The sequence below is a fragment of the Rhipicephalus microplus genome, chromosome 2, assembly GCF_043290135.1.
Source record: "Rhipicephalus microplus isolate Deutch F79 chromosome 2, USDA_Rmic, whole genome shotgun sequence".
In the NCBI taxonomy this organism is placed as follows: domain Eukaryota; kingdom Metazoa; phylum Arthropoda; class Arachnida; order Ixodida; family Ixodidae; genus Rhipicephalus; species Rhipicephalus microplus.
Genome location: NC_134701.1, coordinates 294,278,493 through 294,298,589, shown reverse-complemented (window position 1 = coordinate 294,298,589; position 20,097 = coordinate 294,278,493). Strand labels below are relative to the sequence as shown.

At 44.9% G+C, this 20,097-nt stretch overlaps 1 protein-coding gene across 6 annotated transcripts in view; it reads right to left on the bottom strand.

Moving 5' to 3' along the window:
• The window catches only part of LOC119178251 (multidrug resistance-associated protein 1), a 303,221-nt gene that overhangs the window by 78,224 nt on the left and 204,900 nt on the right, over positions 1–20,097 (bottom strand). For all 6 annotated transcript variants that reach the window (XM_037429456.2, XM_075882282.1, XM_075882283.1 and 3 more), the window contains 3 exons: positions 18,680–18,885; positions 10,876–10,954; positions 8,145–8,240 (listed from right to left, as the gene is read on the bottom strand). In XM_037429456.2, coding sequence (XP_037285353.1) covers positions 8,145–8,240; positions 10,876–10,954; positions 18,680–18,885 — 381 coding nt within the window. The remainder of the gene's footprint in view (positions 1–8,144; positions 8,241–10,875; positions 10,955–18,679; positions 18,886–20,097) is intronic.

The window sequence follows — 20,097 nt, the reverse complement described above, 5'->3', positions numbered from 1 at the left end:
CACAAACACCACCGAACTAGTAGTACAATCTGCGTCCATGGTAACGTAGCAAAGAGGGGTCTGAAAAGATGGTGCATTTTCTTGCTTGGTGCTTGCTTTTTTTTTCTCTCCTTGGGCTGTTATGTTCGCCTCATTGTTTGACGAAAGATGTAAATACTGTCGCTGGTGGCGAGAAGGAAATATTTATTGATTTGATTGATTGATATGTGGGGTTCAACGTCCCAGGAAATATTTATTGGTTCTTCGGTTTTCCTCGCCACGGGGTTCCTGCAGCCCGACATACCCTTCAGGTCTCCAATTCAGAGTCTGCCTTCTTGAGGGGGGGATGTATGGGAAGCACGCGCACCGGCAGTGGGCGCGGCCCCCTTGCACTCTTCAAAAGGGCCAGCCTGCGCGCTGCCCGGGGAAGAAGGGCCGGGGCTGCCACGAAGAATGAATGCTATCAGCCAAGCTGGCTGACTGCAGCTGCCCGGGGATCTTGGTCACCATGCCGCTGTCTCGTACCTGGGCCAACCCTGCCATAGTATCATTTAGATAATTAAATTATTGTTTGTTTTGATGTGGAGCCTCCGTTTTCTCTGCTTTAACTACGAACGGGACACAGCAAGCCCAATCTCCACAAGGTTTAGCAACTGCTTTTGCACATGACGGGTGCGGTGACTGGCTGTTATTAGCGGGCTTGAAAAATAGTTTGATAGTTGCTCTTAAATGAAGCCATAAATCGTAGATTCCAAAGTAGAGGGTGATTATGAGATGCATGAAGCCAAAAAAGTCGCAGTTTGGCCAAAAGGGCGAAAGAATGAAAGCGATAGTAACATATTCGAATGTTTTACGAAGCAAGGCTAGCATTTTTAGAAGCAATATTATTTGTAGTAAATATGTGCTTGCTAAATAACCAAGCTTCCTGCGACGTAAAGCTAGCATTTTTAGGAGCAATATTATTTGTAGTAAACATGTGCTTGCTAAGTAAACAAGCTTCTTGCGACGTGTTCACACTAAATGACCACAACAAGGCTCGTGTGTAGTGCCAGAATTGATGAGAAGCACCTTCCGTGCGCAGCACAAGCTGGTACTAAGGGCTAAACGCCGTGTGTCACTGCTGGTAACGGTTTGTTATGTGTGGAACCCATATATATGTGGACGGCCACTTTAGGTACACTTTGCGCGCCGTTTTTTCATGCTGAGAGCACAGCCCATAGAAGCTCCTGCTTGCTGTTGGGGCAAAAGAGCTGCGCGCTGATCGTTGCCACGGTAGCGCAGCAACCAGAACTGCCCCCCCCCCCTCCCCCGCCCCTTGGTCGCTCACGAGATAAGCGCGCGGGCAGACGACCCCGGCAGGAAAGGCGATAATCGCTCCGCAGAAAGAGGAGGCTAGTGCATCCTTCTCAGTATACGGTGAAAGCTCGTTAATTCGAAGTTCAATAATTTGAATTTATGAATAATTCTAACTATAAGTTGTAGTCCGGCCAAGCTCCATACAAGCCTATGAATAAAAAAGCCCGTTAACTGAAACGCGAGTAAGTTCCGCGGCGGATAATTCGAACTATGCGCCACCGACTTGGCTAGTCACTCGATACGGCGGCTGCCGAGTTACGAGGCGGTGTTGACAGGGAGCAAAGAGAAAAATGGAGATTGGCACAGAGGCCAGAGTGCAGAAAATAGCGCCACTTACTCTTCACCATCCTCTCCCTACAATCTCTCTCTCTCTGCGGCTGCCTGCCCTCCGTCCTACGTAACCTCCAAGATTTGTTTTTTTTTTTTAAGCGCCAATCTCGGAGCCTTTAAAAATCCTGCGTAGTTGTCGCTGTTAGACGACAGATGGCATGACCAGCACACAGCAAATCGGTTGCGTCATAGCTTCGCTGAGCCTTCTCTGCAGTCTCTATCTAGGGCGTGCGTCGTACACCTTGGTTGTTGGTGCTGGAAGTAGCTTCTGGCTGTCAAGATTCTTTGTGCTGGTGTCAGGTCTCGGCTAACGTTTGTTGCAGTAGCACCGGTAGCAGCTTCCCGTCTGTCGTGATTCTGCTGCTCCGACTTGATGACGTGTGCCCGCGGCAAATATCGTGCCAAAAAACCTCCTTCCAGCAAACATGATAGCGGTACTGCAGCCCATGGACCAGGGTATAATTAGAAATTTAAAATCATTTTATTGGTGTCACATGTTGGAACGAATTATTTCGTGCAATAACTACTAAGTGACGCTCCTATGTGCACTACACATGCTTGTGCATTCTTGGGTGCAAGTGACAGCGCTTACGATAGCAAATTGCTTTCGCCACTGTGGCTTCAGCACCGAAGCTCTGCAAGCTGACGAGCCACCAGTGCTCGAACATGGCGTCACCGCCCTTATGGCGAACGTTTTGGAAGACGTCTGCTTTGTGGACTACGGCGATGTGGACTCAAGTGCAGTGGTGTGTGGTGCACTCACGGATGGCGACATAATATGTGAGGTGAGAAGTGCAGAACCTTTCGCTGCCAGTGACGATGATGAGGAGGAGGGCGAAGCACCAGTGCGGCCTTCTGCTGCCGAATTCATTGCCGGATTGAATGCTGCCCGTCTTTTCATAAGTTTTGAAGAAGGCGGAAAAGAGGCCTTCTGCCTAATTCACTCGTTAGAGCAAAAAGTGCTGGCTGTCACCTTCAAGAAAAGAAGACAGACCGCGATGACAGATTTTTTCAAAAAATAAATTGTTCTGCCCTACTCGCAGTGTATTATTGTTGTTCTTCACTTTCGTTAGTTCGAACTTTCATTAATTGGAACTGAAGCGGCTTCTCCTTGCGATTCAAATTAACGAGCTTTTACTGTATATACTGTTGAAGTCGTCAGAGACGACCGAGAAGGCAGGACGCTGGGTTACTTGAACACAGGTTTATTCCAGAACCGCGTTTTAGCCTAGGAGCCAAGCCACGAGCCATGCGCACCTCGAGCACACGCGGTCACCGGCTTCGCCTGGCTTGTCCTAGATGACAGCATCTACAACATCTCCCAATGCAATCGAGCGACATTCCCTGCAGCAGGCGCCTTCACCCACCTGCCTCTTCTGGTATGCCCGTGAGAAGTGTCGTGGCAACGTGAGCGAGTAACTACAGCACAATCACTGGTACTGGGACTATCTGCATTGTTGTCACTTCGGGAATATAGGACTAGCACCATCCGGTTTCTACGCACAGCACCAGTGTCGGTGTTGACTCAATAAGATCGAGGCTCATCGGCTGGAGCTTGGACTGACCCTTTGCTTTTGAGGTCCGTCACCCACACGGCATCTCCATAAAGAAGTTCCGGCAGGCTGTGGACTCTGTGACATCTGTCGAAGTCTTTCCTTTGATGTTGTCTGTATCTTTCCTCAAATTTACAACAGCTGTCTTGATCTGGCAATTGGGGTGTCAGCTTGGTGGAACACAGAGGAAGCCTGGAATTCAGCCAACGACCCATGAGTGGTTCGTCAGGGCTATATCCATTCTTCAAAGGAGTCGACCTGTAAGCTGGAAGTGTCAGGTAAGGGTCCTTGGTCTTCGTCATGAATGTCTTGATGATTTTCACTGCAGCCTCTGCAAGCCCATTACTTTGAGGATAGCGAGGGCCAGATGTAATGTGCTTAAGACCATAGTCTTGGGCGAAAAGTGAAAATTCAGTCAATGAAAACTGTGGGCGATTGTCAAAAACCACTTCCTCGGGAATTTCGTGGCATGCGAAAATTGACTTGCAGTGGTTGATTACGGCTGCCGAAGTGAGGTTCTCAAGTCGAACTAGTTTGGGGTATCTTGAATAATAGTTGGTAGCTATCAACCAACACTGGCTCTTGAAGTGAAACAAATACACCGCAATGCGTTGACAAGGCCTCTCAGGGAATTCGGAGCTTATTAGTGTCATTTTCCTGTTTACTCTTGTTTTGCTGCATCGCTGACATCACTTCACCAGCGACGAGACGTGAGATCCTATGGTGGGCGACCAGACACAGTGTCTGGCTCGAGCCAATGTCTTTGTAATGCCAAAGTGTCCTTCGTGCAAGAGTCATAGGATGTTTTTTCGGCATGAGTTTGGAACGACAACTCGCGATGCGTGGACGAGTAAATCATTCTCGGCAGTGAGATAGTGTCGGTAGTCAAAGAATGGTTTTAAGTTAAGTCTTAAGTCTCTTCTAGAGGGCCATTCTTCCTCGCATAGCAGACGAAGTTGTGTGCAAATAGGGTCTGCTTGTCGGGATGCGTTTAACCATTGTAAACAACATCGCTTTATCGGAATAGAGGTTGTCATAAAGCACAAGAAAACTTCAACACTTTCTTCGAGCTCGCTGTCTCCAGTCTCTCCCAGAGGCACTCTCAAAAGTGCACCTGCGGATAGAAGTTCCATGCCTGATACGTATGCAACCTCACATCGATACCACATCATTCTCATCTTTAGCCGCAGTAATCTAGGCGCCAAGTCGTCAAGACCCTTCGAAGTGAAGATTGGAACCAACGGCTTGTGATCCGTCTCTAGCTTGAACAGTTTGCCAAGAAGGTTATCACTGAATTTATCACATGCCCAGACTAAAGCAAGAGCCTCTTTTTCAATCTGAGCGTAGCGCTTCTAGGTTTCTGAGAGTAACCTCGAAGCATAAGCAATGACAAGAAACTTGCCATTCGTTTGCTTCTGCTTGATTAATGCTCTCAGTCTGAATGATGATGCGTCGACGGAGACTCCAAGGACAGGACGAAAATGAGAGCACCGACTTCCACCCGTGGAATGCCCGTTGTTGTGGAGAACCCAAAACAAACTCTTGCTTTTTGAACACTGGAAAGTGAGTGGCTGCAGAATATCAAAGATATTGGGAACAAATCTCACAAGGTATGTTGCCTTTCCGAGAACTCTCTGCAGCTCGGTCCTGTTTTTGGGACTCTTCATTTTCATTATGGCTTCAATCTTCTTTTCGTCCGGTCTTATTCCGTCTTCATCCAGCCAGTGTCCTAGGAATGTAAGGCGCTGAACATTAAACACGCATTTGCTGTCTTTCAGTATCACTCCAGCCTTTGCAAGTGCTTGCAGCACGTTTTGGAGCGTCCCATTGTACTTGACGATGTTGTCCAAGGGACAGAGAACTCGACTAATGTTTTGTAAAATGTACCCCGTCAGCTTCTGGAAGTGTTCAGGAACTGACGCAATGCCAAATGGTAGTCGGTTGAAGTAGAAGCGTCCAAACAGTGAGATGAAGGTGGTGAGTTTCCTTGATTCTTCACAAAGTGGAATTTGCCAAAATCCAGAGTTGGCATCGAATTTGGAGAACACCTTAACTCCATGAAAAAGTCGGAGAGTGTGCTCCAAGGAAAGAATAGGATGCCATTCTCTGAACGTGGCGGTTCAGGTCTGCAAAGCCGACGCATGTTCTCACGTCTCCGGAGCGCTTTGGGACGACTACCACTGGTGCACACCACTCAGTCGGCTCATCAACAGATGATATGACACCAAGTTTCTGCATCCTTTGAAGTTCCAACTTTGTTTCCTCGTACAATGGAATTGGGATGCAGCTCGGGGAGCTGAGTGCGAAAGGTTTTGCTCCTGGTTGAAGCTGAATCCTGTGTTTTTTGAGCAGCTTGCCGAGTCCTTGGAACACCACTAGAAATTCTTCTTTCGGGTTCACTTTGTTCGTAACGGCGTTTACAAAGGTCAGAATCTGTAGCTTTTTGATGGCTGGCTTGCCTAGCAATGGAGTGCAGATCTGGTTTAAGACGTATATATCCTGAATAGTCCCGTGGTTGCGGTAGATGAGGTGAAGTTGAGCCACTCCTGCTGCTCGAAGAAGCTTACCATCTAAGCCATGCAGTTGACGAGGAGCAGCTGATAGAAGCGGCCTGTCCTTGAGCGTCTGAAATACGTGCGTCGAGAAGACGGTTTCATCGGCACCAGCGTCAATTTTGAAGTCTACTGGCTGGCCTTGATCCAAGATTGTTGTTTCCCAGTTTCCAGTATCTGTCGTCTTGACTGCTACATGAAATCCTGCTTCTAAAGTTCCGTGCTCGGTTTCGACACAATCGAGGCGTCGCGAGAGGCATACCGAGGCATAGTGACATCTCTCGCGGCAATTCCTGCAGACTTCCGAGCGTTCTGAGCAGAGAGTGCGGGAGTGACGCTCTTGACCACACCAATGGCACGGCTCCTGCTCTCTGTTTTTACCTGAGAGTGAAGATGGCTTGCTGGCCCCGTGTAGATAACTGCCGCTTTTGTCTTGCATTGAAGCACGTCGACTGGTTTGCGCACTGAATGCAACTTTGTTCAAAGATGGCACTTCCTGTTGGAGCTTGACTCGTTGCTGACGGACACTTTTGATATGGCGAATGGAATCTAGAGCCTTTTGTAGTATGAGCTCTGCGTAGAGCTGCAACCTGGCGGATAGCTGCTTGTCTTTTATTCCAACCCCAAGGCGGTCGCGCACGAACTCCTCTTGAAGAGCACGGAACTTGCAATCTTTCGAAAGTGTGTGAAGCGCAGTGACAAAATATTTCACCAACTCACCATCTTGTTGCAGCCTGGTGTTGAATCTGGCTCATTCGAAGATTACGTTGCGTCACGGAATGAAATACTTGTCGAACTGCTCCACGATGGTGTCGAATTTCTTGGAGTTCTCTTCGGATAAAGTGAAGGTGGCGTAGATTTCCTCGGCTTGATCACCCGTGATGTAGAGTAGGGCATCTACTTGATGTTTCTCGGGCTTCACGCACTAGCCTGAAGAGGTTCGGAAACATTCAAAATGCTGTTTTCACTTCGGCCACACCTTCGGCGACGAAAAGTTGAAGGCGTCTGGCGGTTCAATAATGAATGACGCCATGACCGGTGATATTTTGCTTGCAGCATCTTTCGCTAGGATGATGACTAGAAGCCGACGTCCACTGGTAGTACCTGTTCTTCCGACACGATGTTGAAGTCGTCAGGAACGAGCGAGAAGGCAGGAGGCTGGGCTACGTGGACACAGGTTTATTCCAGAACCGCGCTTTAGCCAAGGAGCCCAGCCATGCACCATGTGCACCTCAAGCACACGCAATTACCGGCTTCACCTTTCTAGTCCTAGATGGCAGCACCTACAACATACTTATACACATATACGTGAGTGATGGCAGCGGCGGCGACAGCCAAAACCAGCCCATCCGAGACTGTCCATATAATTGCCATTGCAACAAAATAGCTCGAAAGCTACGTCTGCAAGAACTAATGCAGTCTAAGCAGAGCAGCATAACTATTGTCAATGGCTTGATGGAAAGTTGTCCAGTGCTGAGGGATGTTTGGCATTAAGCCTGCAAAACTTGTCGCTGCTTTGTCCTGGTACTATTACGTTGATGACAGGAAGGAATCTTGAATAGTGATATTTGAAATAAGTCATCCTCAGTACACTATGTTTCTCCTCCTGTGACACCCAACGCGTTTATCCATTTGTAAACGTCAGCAATGACTTCAATGCAGCTCTCGAAATCCTCTACAGTCTGCTGGGGTCGGTCACACAAAGCTTTTGTACCACTGAACAAGGGAGAATTTTCATAAGGCTGGTCTTAAAGGCAAACCGCACAGCTTCATGGCTTAGAAACCATAGCGTTGAAATGCCCGATAAGTGAATTACAATGTCCTTCAGTCTCTATTGTTATGGGCAGCCACTTGCTAGCATGGGGAGATTCAATTTTGAACACCTGTGAAAAAAGGAGGATTTGATCAACACAAGGTGGGTAATGCTGTTGGAAGAATGATGATTGCTTCGAGATGCTTTGTAAAACAACTGTGATGTTTCCTGCTACATTGATTATGAGATTTATTAGCAGGGAATGGAGGACGCCAAGCATAAGAAGCCACAAGTTAATACTCGTGGTGATAATGCTGAGGCACAGGCCACTCTTCTTCACTACACCAAATTGCTTAAACAATTCTGCAGAACTACACTATCAATCACAGAGACGACACGATTCTTATCTGCACACAAATAATATGTAACGGCTTCTATGTACGAAGAAAGCATAACCAGTCATTATGTGCACCATAACAACCCATTGGTTGATAGATTAAGAAAGAACAAAACAAATCAAGATGGGTGCACACCTTCCACACTTTCCTCCACCCTTCGAAAGTCACATGCACAGGCACTGGTCAATGTTGCAGCGAAATGCAGTTAGGAGGGAAACCATACCTCACTTCCAAAGGCAAGAATGCAGGTTATCAACGCTGGGATGAGAAAGCGCCAGCCGACTCTCTTGAAATACATGCCATACACATGAGAGCCAACCTAAAACATATAAAGCAAGAAACATCAAGATATTAATAAAAAATTCTGTTCGATACATGACATGCTCAACAGAAAGCTAGAATTACTTTGTTATAATCGCTGTCGTACAGCCCTTACACTAGAGACAGGGAAGGTAGCGAGATCAATGTGTTACTGCCAAATCAAAACCAGTGGTGCCCACAATTTCTCTAATGTAGCTGTCAACAGTGATTTGGCTTCACCATTGACATGAGAATTAATGAACAGATTGACAGCTTTTTGGCATGTTTCATGTGCTCAACAACAGACCTCTCAGAACTAGCAGACCTCTCACAGCTACGAAATTGAGGCTTGCACAGCTCTGCCAACAATGAAATGCCAAACAATCAACAAAAGGACAACAGCAGAAATTTATTTTGTGATGGTATGTTTATATCTGCACTGTTTTTATTTTTTCACAACAAAGAGTTGTCACCTGCAGGGATGAAAGCGATGCCTAGCACATCATACTGCACTGTACTGTCGGCCGCAAAAGTTTTCAAGATCTGCAGCACATGGCAAATCATTGTAAACTGCATTGCTGTGTCACCGAGACGCAATGGGTATAAGGCTATCGACCACGGCTTCTGCGATTAGATTTAGCGCATTGCCTAACTAAGGCGTCTCAAAATGAGAATGCCACTCTCAGAACACACGGAGACAGTAGACACGATTGAACAAAAACAAACATCACATAAATTTATTCAACTGCTTTTACAGATGACAAAATCACCAGCCAAATCAAATACGTCACTAGTGACATGCTAAAATAACATTATACAACATTCCAAGGCATAGGCAGCGGCGCTGATGTTAGACTCACCAAGAGCGGACCCACAGGACAAGACCCGCGGCTGCTGCATCCTGCAGACCCCCCCTCAGGAGATGACCCTCCACGCCAGCCGCCAAAGAGACTCACTCATGCTTTCTAAGCGCTCACCTGGCTTCGTCGCCAAGAGGCTCTGTTGGCGCTACCACGCTAACCATAATGATGATGATGGTGAACCTGCGCAAGCACTGCGCCACCTACTGCTAGATCGTTGTTAACACTGAGTGTGGCTTATCTGCGAGACACATCAGTGCCACGAGGTGCAAATGACTTTACAAGGAGTGATAGCACTTCCACAAAGTGAAAAACAGCATTGTTGAGTCATGTACCGTGATGCGACTGGTGTTGAGACTATTGGCCGGGGCCTCAGCTATTAACAACGGCACACTTAGACAACGTGCCATTTCCGAATGTAATCCCGAAGACTGTGGCTGATATTCTTAACAGCCGTCGCATCATTGCAGGTGACGCGCGGCAATGCAGTTTTGCGATGCTACGCTAGGCACTGCAAATCCAGCAAACTTTAGAAGCCGACAGTACTTTACGCTGCATCAGCACCCAATTTTTACTTTTTCTTTGGTCGCATCGCAAGCTACAAGCAGCTATAGAGGCAGTAGCAGGAAGCACAACCAGTTCTCATTTATTTTATAAGCATCACAACCGTCAGTAAAGGGATGTTGTTGACAAGCAATGTCGACTGGCGTAAAAAAAAGTATGTCGCTGTTTGCTTCATTCAATCACTGGCAAGAACACTCAGGTTCAACCTTTCCCTTTATTCAATGTCAGCAGGAACACCACTCTGCTTTGGTGGCTGCTCTCTGACACACGATGTACAGTACTCACGAATCGAAACAGGAAAAATTCATGGCTAAGTAACACACATGTATTTTCGTCCCACCGTCTTCAATTCGGGCTTATTGTAAGCATATTTTAACTCGAATGCATAGAAGCAACATTATTTTTCGAGACCAGATTCAACGTGACGTGATGTGGTTATCTTCAGAAATTGCACATACCAGTCAATATATAAGCAATTTGGTGTCGCGTCTAAATTCATGAGTACAATTCAACTTGAAAAGTATGCTAGCAAGAAATGTGTCTGATTTAGCCATTTGACCAATTGCAGCAGCAATGCAACTACCATTTATTGAAATCATAAATAAACAGCCTACTTTTGTGAGTGTACAGCTGTGGCCACGTCTGTGTAGAGTGCGCGAGAAGCCGGTTTTTGCTCTGCAGGTCAAAACCTTGAGGGAGTTTCCGGCTCTGATGTAGTGTAACGGGAGAATGTATGGCCTAGTTGTCAGGCTGAGCATGTCACAGCCCGATACTGTCTCAAGGTTTCGCGCAGCAGAGCAGAAACAGGCTGCTCGCGTGCTCTACACAGACGTGGCCGCGACTGTACACTATGACGTTCAAAAGTGCAAATGTACGCAGTGGGATATCGTACTTGTTGTGATCACTGGCGATGTGAATGTCAGCCTCGCTTGTGTTATCGCTCCCTTCTATTTCATCACTGTTAATTCCAATAAAGTCTTATTTATACTTAGGCTTCCTATGTGTTATGAGCAGTCCGCTGAGCTCACATCAGTTATAGTATCTAGGTTAAATATACATGATGCTCTATGTATGTGTAACTATAACACATTACATCCTTCCCAATGACAGTTTTGTTATTTTTAAAGTTACCTAAACAAACAAGACAGTTGTTAAAAAGTAACACCTCAAATATCCATTTGTCTATAGCATGTGGCTGTCATGAAAGAAAACACCTATATACGAGCTTACATATCCAGTGCACAAGGTCTCTTCTTCAACGAGGGTGCACTTGTCTGCCTCAACTCCTGTCTTCTGTTCATCAACAGGTCTGCAAGCACACAAGAACAAGCTATCAGGCAACTTTTTCAGCAGAGAGAAATGGAGCAAGTAGCCTGACACAACAAATACAACAGACAATGAACCTAGGGAAAGTAAGCAAAGGGAAATAATCAAACATATTTGACACCTTCAAATTTGCTTCTATACAAATTAAAAATGCATGAAAGTTCAAAGCATTCAAATGATACATTAACATACTTTTGACATATCAACACCCTGCAAAAATGGTATCACTACAGTGCACAACTGCTGTGCCACGAAACCACTTACGCAAAAAAAGAAAAGTCCCCACTGTTGTGAAGCCATACTTTAAACATACATACCTGGCCCCTGATTAATGTTTTTTATGGGTGAGGCATTTCTTCGCGTGCTGTAGGCACTTTTAGTCCATCAGTCCGTCCATCCAGCCGCTAGTTGCCTACATCTGGGTGCTCTTCATTAAGTTGGGGTAAACCAAATTTAGTAAGGGAGGGCGAGATGGTTTGATGAATATGACTTTCTGGTGAAGACATGAAGTACAACAAAAACTAACGTCAGTACTCCCTCCCTGAAGAGTACCAGCTTCATACTAGAAGGTAGAGGTATGAGCTGGGCCCCGTAATTCCTCATTATAATCCAGATTATTCTTCAACTACCAACACCAAGCAATGTGGCACCAACACATCGTTCTTCACACAAGCTGAGTGTAGAGGTTCTGTTGCGGCGTCAAATGTAGTAGAAGCTGTACCAGAGCAAATTACTAGAAAGCACATGCTACACCGTGCAGGAATCACTACCTAACTGATTGTTGGCCTAGTTGGTACTTGCTTAATTACACGCTTTGGCCACAAATAACACAAACACAAGGTAAAGGAACGCACAACGACAAGCACAAGTCGCTTGTGCTTGTTTTGTATTCCTTTACCTTGTGTTTATGTTAGTTGCAGCCAAAGCATGACATTAATCACTAAATCATGGACAATACAGAAGACACTTCTTGACGTGGCAAATTTTCCACGAGTTCAGTCAAAAGCTCGTGGTGTACCGAAATCTCCCCACTTCGACAGTCAGCTATAGCACGACACTCCCGCAATAAATCTAGGCCTAAAATAACATCGTGAGTTACGGCGAATTCAATTACGGCGAATTCAGTGGTAAATACATTGCTGCACAAACATCAGCAGTACAAATGCCAACCGGGCACAATGTACGCATCACCACTAACACTACAAAACGACGACATTTTGTTCCATGAAAACATAACCTTTTTCCCCTGTACAGTTTTAAAACTAAGGCTCATCATTGTCAACACACACATGAACTTTGTTTTTCAGCATGTGGACTGACGGAGGTATATCAGTTGGCAGCGCACAGAATCCAGCAACCTCGCCTCCATCAGCCGCACTGCCTAGTTTTCTGGTGGTGGTAACGGGAAGCGACGTGGTGGCAACGGCAACAGCGGAGCACGTGGAGCAGGCGGTGGCGTTCAGCTGCGGTTGGAGGCTGGTGACGAGTTTCGGAAGTTGCATTGGTGAAATTTATGACTGGAAGTAGGGCGTGTTGGCCATGACGTTGAAAAGGAACAATTGCTAGAATGGTAGAAACCTCATGAAGGTGCTTCTCGAAATTTCTGTCGACGGTCACAAAATCATGAGGTGTGACCTAGGACGCCGCAGATACAGCACATGCACAGGAGGAGGCCAAAATGCGCGATGCTGCCCAAACCATTCGTTTCTGTTAGTTGGCATGGAATATCTGCCCTGATCATTGCAATACCTGCATCTCGTTGTGGACGAGTAAATAGTCGGAATCGCTGCGCGGAATAGGTGTTTTGTTGCTACTGCTCGTTGGGGAAGAAAGATCGATTTGCCGGCTTGTCCATGTTCGCCGCGCTGATAAATGGTGGGGACAAGGTGGGAGGTAGTCCAGGTTGGTTGCAATGGGAGTAGTCATCACTGCTGCAATGGCTTATTTCACAGCACCGGAGCAGCTCTTCCCGTACTATCTGTCGTAATGTCGATGACACGTCGGCGGGGAAGTTAGCGTAGACGCTAGCTACAGTCGGGACGTTAGCCAAGCAGCCAAATTTCGGTGCTATATGACGCATTTTCAGGGCTTCAATGGTACGGCAGTGCTTAATGACGTCGGTCACAGAGGTCATGTTCTCTCTAGAGATCAAGAACTGGTACACATCCTCCACTATGCCTTTAAGAAGATGTCCAACTTAGACTTCTTTAGACATACTGGGGTTAACAAGCTTACAGAGCTTTATGATCTCCTCGATGTAAGTGGTGCAAGTCTCACCAGGTAACTGAGCCCTTTGAGACAGGGTGTGTTCACCCGCTTTTTTTTTCATTGTGGTGTCTCCGAAGCACTTGCTCAATTCGTCTACAAAGGTCTTCCTCGTGGAGAGCATATAGTCGTGGTTTCATACCACAGGAGGGCAGTGTTGGTGAGGGAGAGCACGACATACAATAGCTGAGCGGCGGAGTCCCAGCCTCTAGGTTTGCTCACTCGCTTGTACTGCTTCAACCACGTCCTTCTCGCCAGTCTCGCCAAATCTCGACGGCTCATTGTAAGGATGCAAAGAAGCCACCGTCCTCGAAACTTGGGATTCCAGAGGCATCTCTCCTGTTGAGGTTGGTGAAAGTCTTGCAAAAAACGACTCTGAAGAGGGCCAAGGTATCGAGATTCCGTAGTTAGGGACTCGGGTTACCCAGCACCTCGACCCCTCGATCACGAGACTTACAAATGAGGTTGAAGAGGTTTATTAACAGGGGATGAACGGCAAGTGCGTGCCGGTACTGCGCATTGTTCTCTTCATCCTTCTGTTGTTGTTGTCACTGCTGTTGGTTCACTAGATTGAACCCACTGTAACAATATAAATTTTGCTTTTTCGTGGACACTTCATACTTTAAAATTTTTTTTAAATAATAAATTCAAAGTTTAGATACTGCTGCATGCAGAAATACAGGTGAGCATTTTCATTTTTTTTTTTCTCTACACATTGTCTCAATGCATTCATCCTCCACTTGAAATTGTTGCAGTCACAAGTTCAGCATGTAAATGCTATTCCACTATACTAAAACTTGCCTTCCACAAGCAACATTTGCAGCACCGTAATGCCATTCCATTAACCTCGTCATCACATTAACACTAAACTACAACTATCTCATTAAGTCTTGTGACCAATGGGTAACTGATACAAATATCGGTAAACATCATAAGAAAGAGAAATTGACAATCGCCCGTTTGTAGCACGAAGCCACAAGAGAATCCATATGAATTTCTCTAAAAGAAAGCCTCACAGAAGTACAGGTTGTTGGACTAGCCGAATCATGTTCTATCAAAAGCCACAGTTGCGCCTATATTGCGCAAAGAAATTACGAGTGGAGGGTCAAGGTATGAACTCTCCTTGACCCTTATCCTCGTTATTTCTTTGCCCGAAAAAGCCACTACTGTGTCTCTAATTGAAGGCCTCATAGTTGCCAAGAAATTTGTGCTGCTTCAGTTATGATGGAAGCACATGGACACAGATCCCAGTCAAAAAAGTGAATGGGTCCAATTGGTCACACCACTTTTCAGCAATTGGCCCTCAATGGAATGAATTGGAAATCAACAGGAATCTGGTACTTCAATGTGGAGGACCAATTGGACCACACAGTTTTGATTGGTCATTTCAATAAGTCCACCAGTTTCCAATTGGTCTCCTAATTGGAATGCTTGTCAGTCAAATTGGTTGCACACATCCCAATTGATAAACCATTGAAACAGTGAATTTCAATTGGCCTTTCAATTGGAATGCCTCTTGGTCCAATCGAATGTACACATCCAAATTGGAAACGACTTTCCAATCGGAGTAGACCCTTTATTGGAAACATTCTAGTTGTAAAGAGTTTATGTTGTAAGTGTTCAACTGGTTGACATGGTTGAAACCAGTTAATTTCAACTGGCTGACTAGCTAACACTAGTTCTCTTCAACTGGTTAACCCTATAGAGTGTCATGTGCAAGTTCTGTGAAGTTGGCAATGAGTGAGGTGGTAAAGATTTTGCAATATTTTTTCGAAAATCATAAAGCACTTTACTATAGTACTATATCTGCAACAAACTTTAATTGCCACTTCACATCTTTCCGACACGAGCAGCCGCTACAGCTTATTGATACGAAAATATAGTGAAAAAGTGGCTGAAGAAGCGTTCATTTAGTTTTAGCAACCCTTCCAAAAACATTGCATTCAAAGCGATAAAGTAAAGTAAAAATAAACATTAAAAATAATTTCTCATTACAAAATTTTGTATTATTTGAAAAAAAAAAAAAGTCGTGAAATTCATATTTTCATAAAAGTGCATGCGCTGCGGCAAGTTCCATCAGCATCGTCATCACGACTGAACAGCGCTTCTTTGCCACAGCCAGTCACAGCAGACACAGGAGGTCACAAGCTTTACCAGCGTGTTTTATATTCAGCATCTTTGCAGTAATCATGTTGGCATGATCCGTTGATTCAGCCCTATTTCGCCCCAACGAAAGCAAGTATTTTACTTCTGAATGACTTTAATCATTGTATTATTAGCACCTTTTGCACATTTTGCTCGTTACCCTATCTAGTGTTGGCTCGTGACTGCAGCGGGCACTGTGCACAAGCGCAGCAAGCATGATGTGTGGGAGCTACTGTACATGGTAAGCCTTGTTACATCGCTAAAATTTCCATCCTTCGTGCAAAGGTCACCACACTCATCTGGAACAGCCGAATGACGCGCTCCGAATTGGACTGTCGATGCTGGCCTGCATGACCGTAAAGGACGAATGCTCACGTGTGCACTATCTCAAACCACTCGTGCTGGAAAGTGACAGAGCGTGCAGTTGCAGCCTTTTAGACTAGTGTGTTAACCTCTCCTTACATTTTTCTTTCACGCAGCCTGGCTGCATAATTGCTGATACAACGCGGAACAAATAAAAGCTCTTAGCAACAAGAATATATCAGGGACCTCCATTCCAGGAGCTGCAGCAGAATGGGCAGCCGTTTCACTACAAATACCCTTACTGGCAGAAATTGGGAGCTGCGCTATGAAGCTCACGCTGTATGAAACATTTTCGCCCAACTATTGTTGTCTAATAAAGGCTCTTCGTGTTAAGCACCAGTTCGTTTTAATTGGATGACCACTTGTGCTTAGCCGGTTAACCACTTGGGAACCAGTCTATTTCAACTGGCTGACTAGTTGAGCACCTGTTAGTTTTAATTGAATGACCACATCTATTCAATTGCTTAACCATTTGAATACACGTACCTTCGACTGGCCATCCAGTTGGACACCGGCTTTCTTCAACTGGCACCACCTAGTTTCAATCACCTAGTTTCAAGTGGGTGACCATTTACAATTAACTGGATTACCAGTTGCACACCAGTTCACTTTAACTGGTTGGCCATTTAGGCATCAGTTAGATTCAATTGGATGATCAGTTGGACCTCAGCCTACATCAACTGGTCAACCAATCAGCCACCAGTTCTGTCTATATGGTTATAACCAATTAGATGTAAACTGGTTCACCAATTAGTCATAATTTATACATTTCTAACCAGTGGCAAAATTACAATGGGTTGAAACCCAATTGATGCCAATTGCTATTTTTTCAATTGGACCACTTGAACTTTTTTGACTGAAATATGTGTTCCCACCCTAGCACTGCCAATTGCTTGGTCAGCTCAATTGGTAGCCTTAGAAAGGCGTTGGTACTGAATTAAATTTCTGAATCAGTACAAACTGCTTGGCAACTGAGAAGCTAAAACCAAGAAGCAACTATATATGACTTGATAATCATCCAGTTTCGCCGTTTCAAGCCTTGAGTGACTTAGTGAAAACTTTACCATTTTTTTTCCTTTTTCACAATACAGTTCTAGACTATTGTTTTGTGCGTGTCCTTGAAAAGGAGATCTACTACAAGTACAGCTTCCATGCAAGCACTTGAATATGCATACAAGGGGGAACTACATGCTATAGCAAGCTTCCCTTTCTGTTCTAGCCATTAGCGATTCACACTGGAAAATAACGGGGACGATTCGAGTGCGAAAACAAGACATTCATGAGAGCAAGATAGACAGGACTTTTGTGAATTTTTTGTACTTGCACTCAGAATTTTTCCGTTAGCTATGCACCATCTCACTAAATTTCAAGTTTTGCTAAGACACTGGGAGACAAGGGGCAGACATTTAACATAGATATATGTAAGATGGTCTTTTCACAGCGGGCCCACCATTGACAGCACTGCATATTAAAATAAATTGCAGCTGCTTTAAACAAGAGGCAGAAATTTATTAATGCCAAAACATTTTAAGAAAGAAAATAAAAAATTTAACACTACACCCTCACACACACAAGATTGAGCAGGGCAGACTTTTAAAACATATTTGCAGCAAGCGATGACGGCGTGAAATTACCCAAATGTGCTGGCGGAAGGCACTACGAGAAAGCTAGTCTGAATCATGAACAATGAAAAAGAGACATTTCAGAAGAAATATTTCCTAACATTTACATACTGATCTATAGATACAATGCACAAAAAATTCTGTTTAGTTCCATATGTCTCGTTGGTTTTCCAAGATTCATTTTGGCAATGCCCAAAAAGAAAGTGACAGACTATTAGAGCCATGTAGTTATTAGTGAGTATTGCCTTTGCTGTGCTGTAGGTGCAATCACCTACCAGCAATTTTTCTTGAGCATTCGATGAATCACCACTGAATGGCTTTAAAGTTACAGGCCTCTGCGAATATAAGCGCTTTGTGGACTCTGCAAACATTGCAATACATGACTAGCTCCTACTGTAATGTTGTGTCAACAAAAACCCCACCATGGATGGCATTATCGAGATGTGTGCCTGAGCCCTGTTTTTACTCCTAAATAATGCTTGCTTCATACAGTTTGCCCCGTTGTTTTGATGTGCCAGTTGTATATGCCATCAAATTCGAGACTTTGGTGCAATTACATATGTGTAATAAGGATCGCCCAGTAAATGCCATTTGGCGCACTCTAATTCAAGAGTAAAACTCCTACCTTTGATCTGCGTTCCCTACAAATTGTTTCAAAAAAACACTAGCGTGCTTACACCAAAGCTGGCGCTATTCATTTTAGACTTTTTAAACTTTAGATGCGCTTGCACCAACTACTCCAAAGATCCCAAACACTCAAACAGCAGCAAGTGTTAAATAAACTAATGCATCCTCAGATATCGTGGAATTTCTAACAAGATCAGAGTTACTAAGTGGAAAACCTCGAATGCCTGATCAGATGATGGCCCTAGAAAACGTGGTGTGCAGTAAAAAAATCCCCGTATGACCTTAATTGGAGATCACATAATAAATATCAGGGTTTCAGCCTCAATCAAACCCCCGCGTTCTATGGGGCAGTAGAGTATTCTAGCACAAAATGATGCCATTGTTTCAAACTGCTTTCACCATGCAGGACAAAGAGTTATGCTAAGAGATGTAATTTTCAAGGCAGTAGTGTTGGCCAGGCACCACACCATGTGAACTGTGCAACCAGTGTGTGGTACAACATTGCCAACGAAATACAAAGGACTCAGCTACAACTCAACATCATGACCATCCTCAGCCACAGTGCCAACAAGGACACTGGAACGTGGTGTGCGGTTCAAAAACACATGTGCTATCTTAGGTGAACACACAAGAGCGAGTTTAAGAAACCAAATACTATTTGCAGTGGAGAAATCCTGCATACACACCTGTTCCTGGAGCCATTGGCAGCAGTTAAGCTATTGGCACTAGGGTGCGCCTTGACGTGGTGCTGAATAAATTCTGCAAATTTGCTCCCTTCACGGCCCACAAGGTCAGCATAGGTGCCCTGTTCTTGTACTACTCCATGGTTGAGCAACACAATCCAGTCCACTTGAGGCAAGTAAGTCACTGAGTGTGTCACTAGAATCCTTGTCTATACAAAAAAATAATTATTTGATGTCACATAAAGCTGAAGAGTTTATTCACACAAAGCAATTCAATGCTAGTCAGAAAAGCTATACTAATTTACACACTGGCATTTTTGCTTTTCAGAAGCCCCAGCCTCACACTTAATGATGCAATACTATAAAAACATTTTATAAGGAGGCTGCCATTTTCTCCACCACAGCACCTTCTAGTGCCTACGATTTTTCACCACCATGTTGGTGTGTGGGGTCTGCAGCGGTGTATGCAACGTATGTGCACAGTATACAGGATATTGCTGTTCTTCACGGCACACGGTCAAAACACAGCAATGTTTCACAAGTTTAAAGGTGCTAGTATGTAATCACTAAGATGAGAACTTCAGAAACGGCTGAAACAGAAAGCAGTGGTGACCCACGAGACGTTCCTGCAGCAGTGCTAACGACAGACTGGAGGTGAGTAGAATTTCAATGCATTCCTTAAGCAGCACATGTGAATGGGTAATAGGTTAGTATGTTTTGTTATAGCTGGCTTTAAGGGGTTTCAGGAGTATGCACTAGCATTAAATTTTCAGACAACTCTCTAAGTAATTGGTGAAATGTAAATGAAGACAAGCGAATATGTAGGTCATTGTCCAGCTGCGCTCTAAGTGCTCGCATTAGTGTTTAAAATGACTCTCAGGTTTCTTTGCTATGATTCTTAGGTTAAACGTAACTATAAAATCGCTAGCAGATCATCTAGTTCATCTCAGAATGTCGCAATACAAAGTTTATGAAGCGAAGGAAGCACAAAGACTCATGCCTGCATTGATTCGTGTCGTCCTCATAGTCAAAAGCTTGTGTCTGATCCTTGTGCAGGATAACAAAGGGATGTACGATGAATGAGCTCGAACTTCCGTGTAGAAGCAACACAAAGACGCCATGTGCTGAAGTGTTTGGTTGGCCGGCTGTCCGCAAGCAGCGGGCAGAACAGCGCTTGCGCGTCCGCTCTCAGCAGACTGGCGAAAATTTCACCAGCTATATTGAGGATGTCGTCGACCTTTGTTGACGCGCGAATGACACCATGCCCGAGTCGGACAAGGTCAAACACATCCTGAAGGGCATCGACGATGGCGCATTTCAAATGCTCTTGGCTAGAAATCCGAGCACAGTTTCTGAAGTCGTCAGCTTGTGTCAGAGCTACGACGAGTTGAAGAAGCAACGCTCTCTGACTCGACAACCTA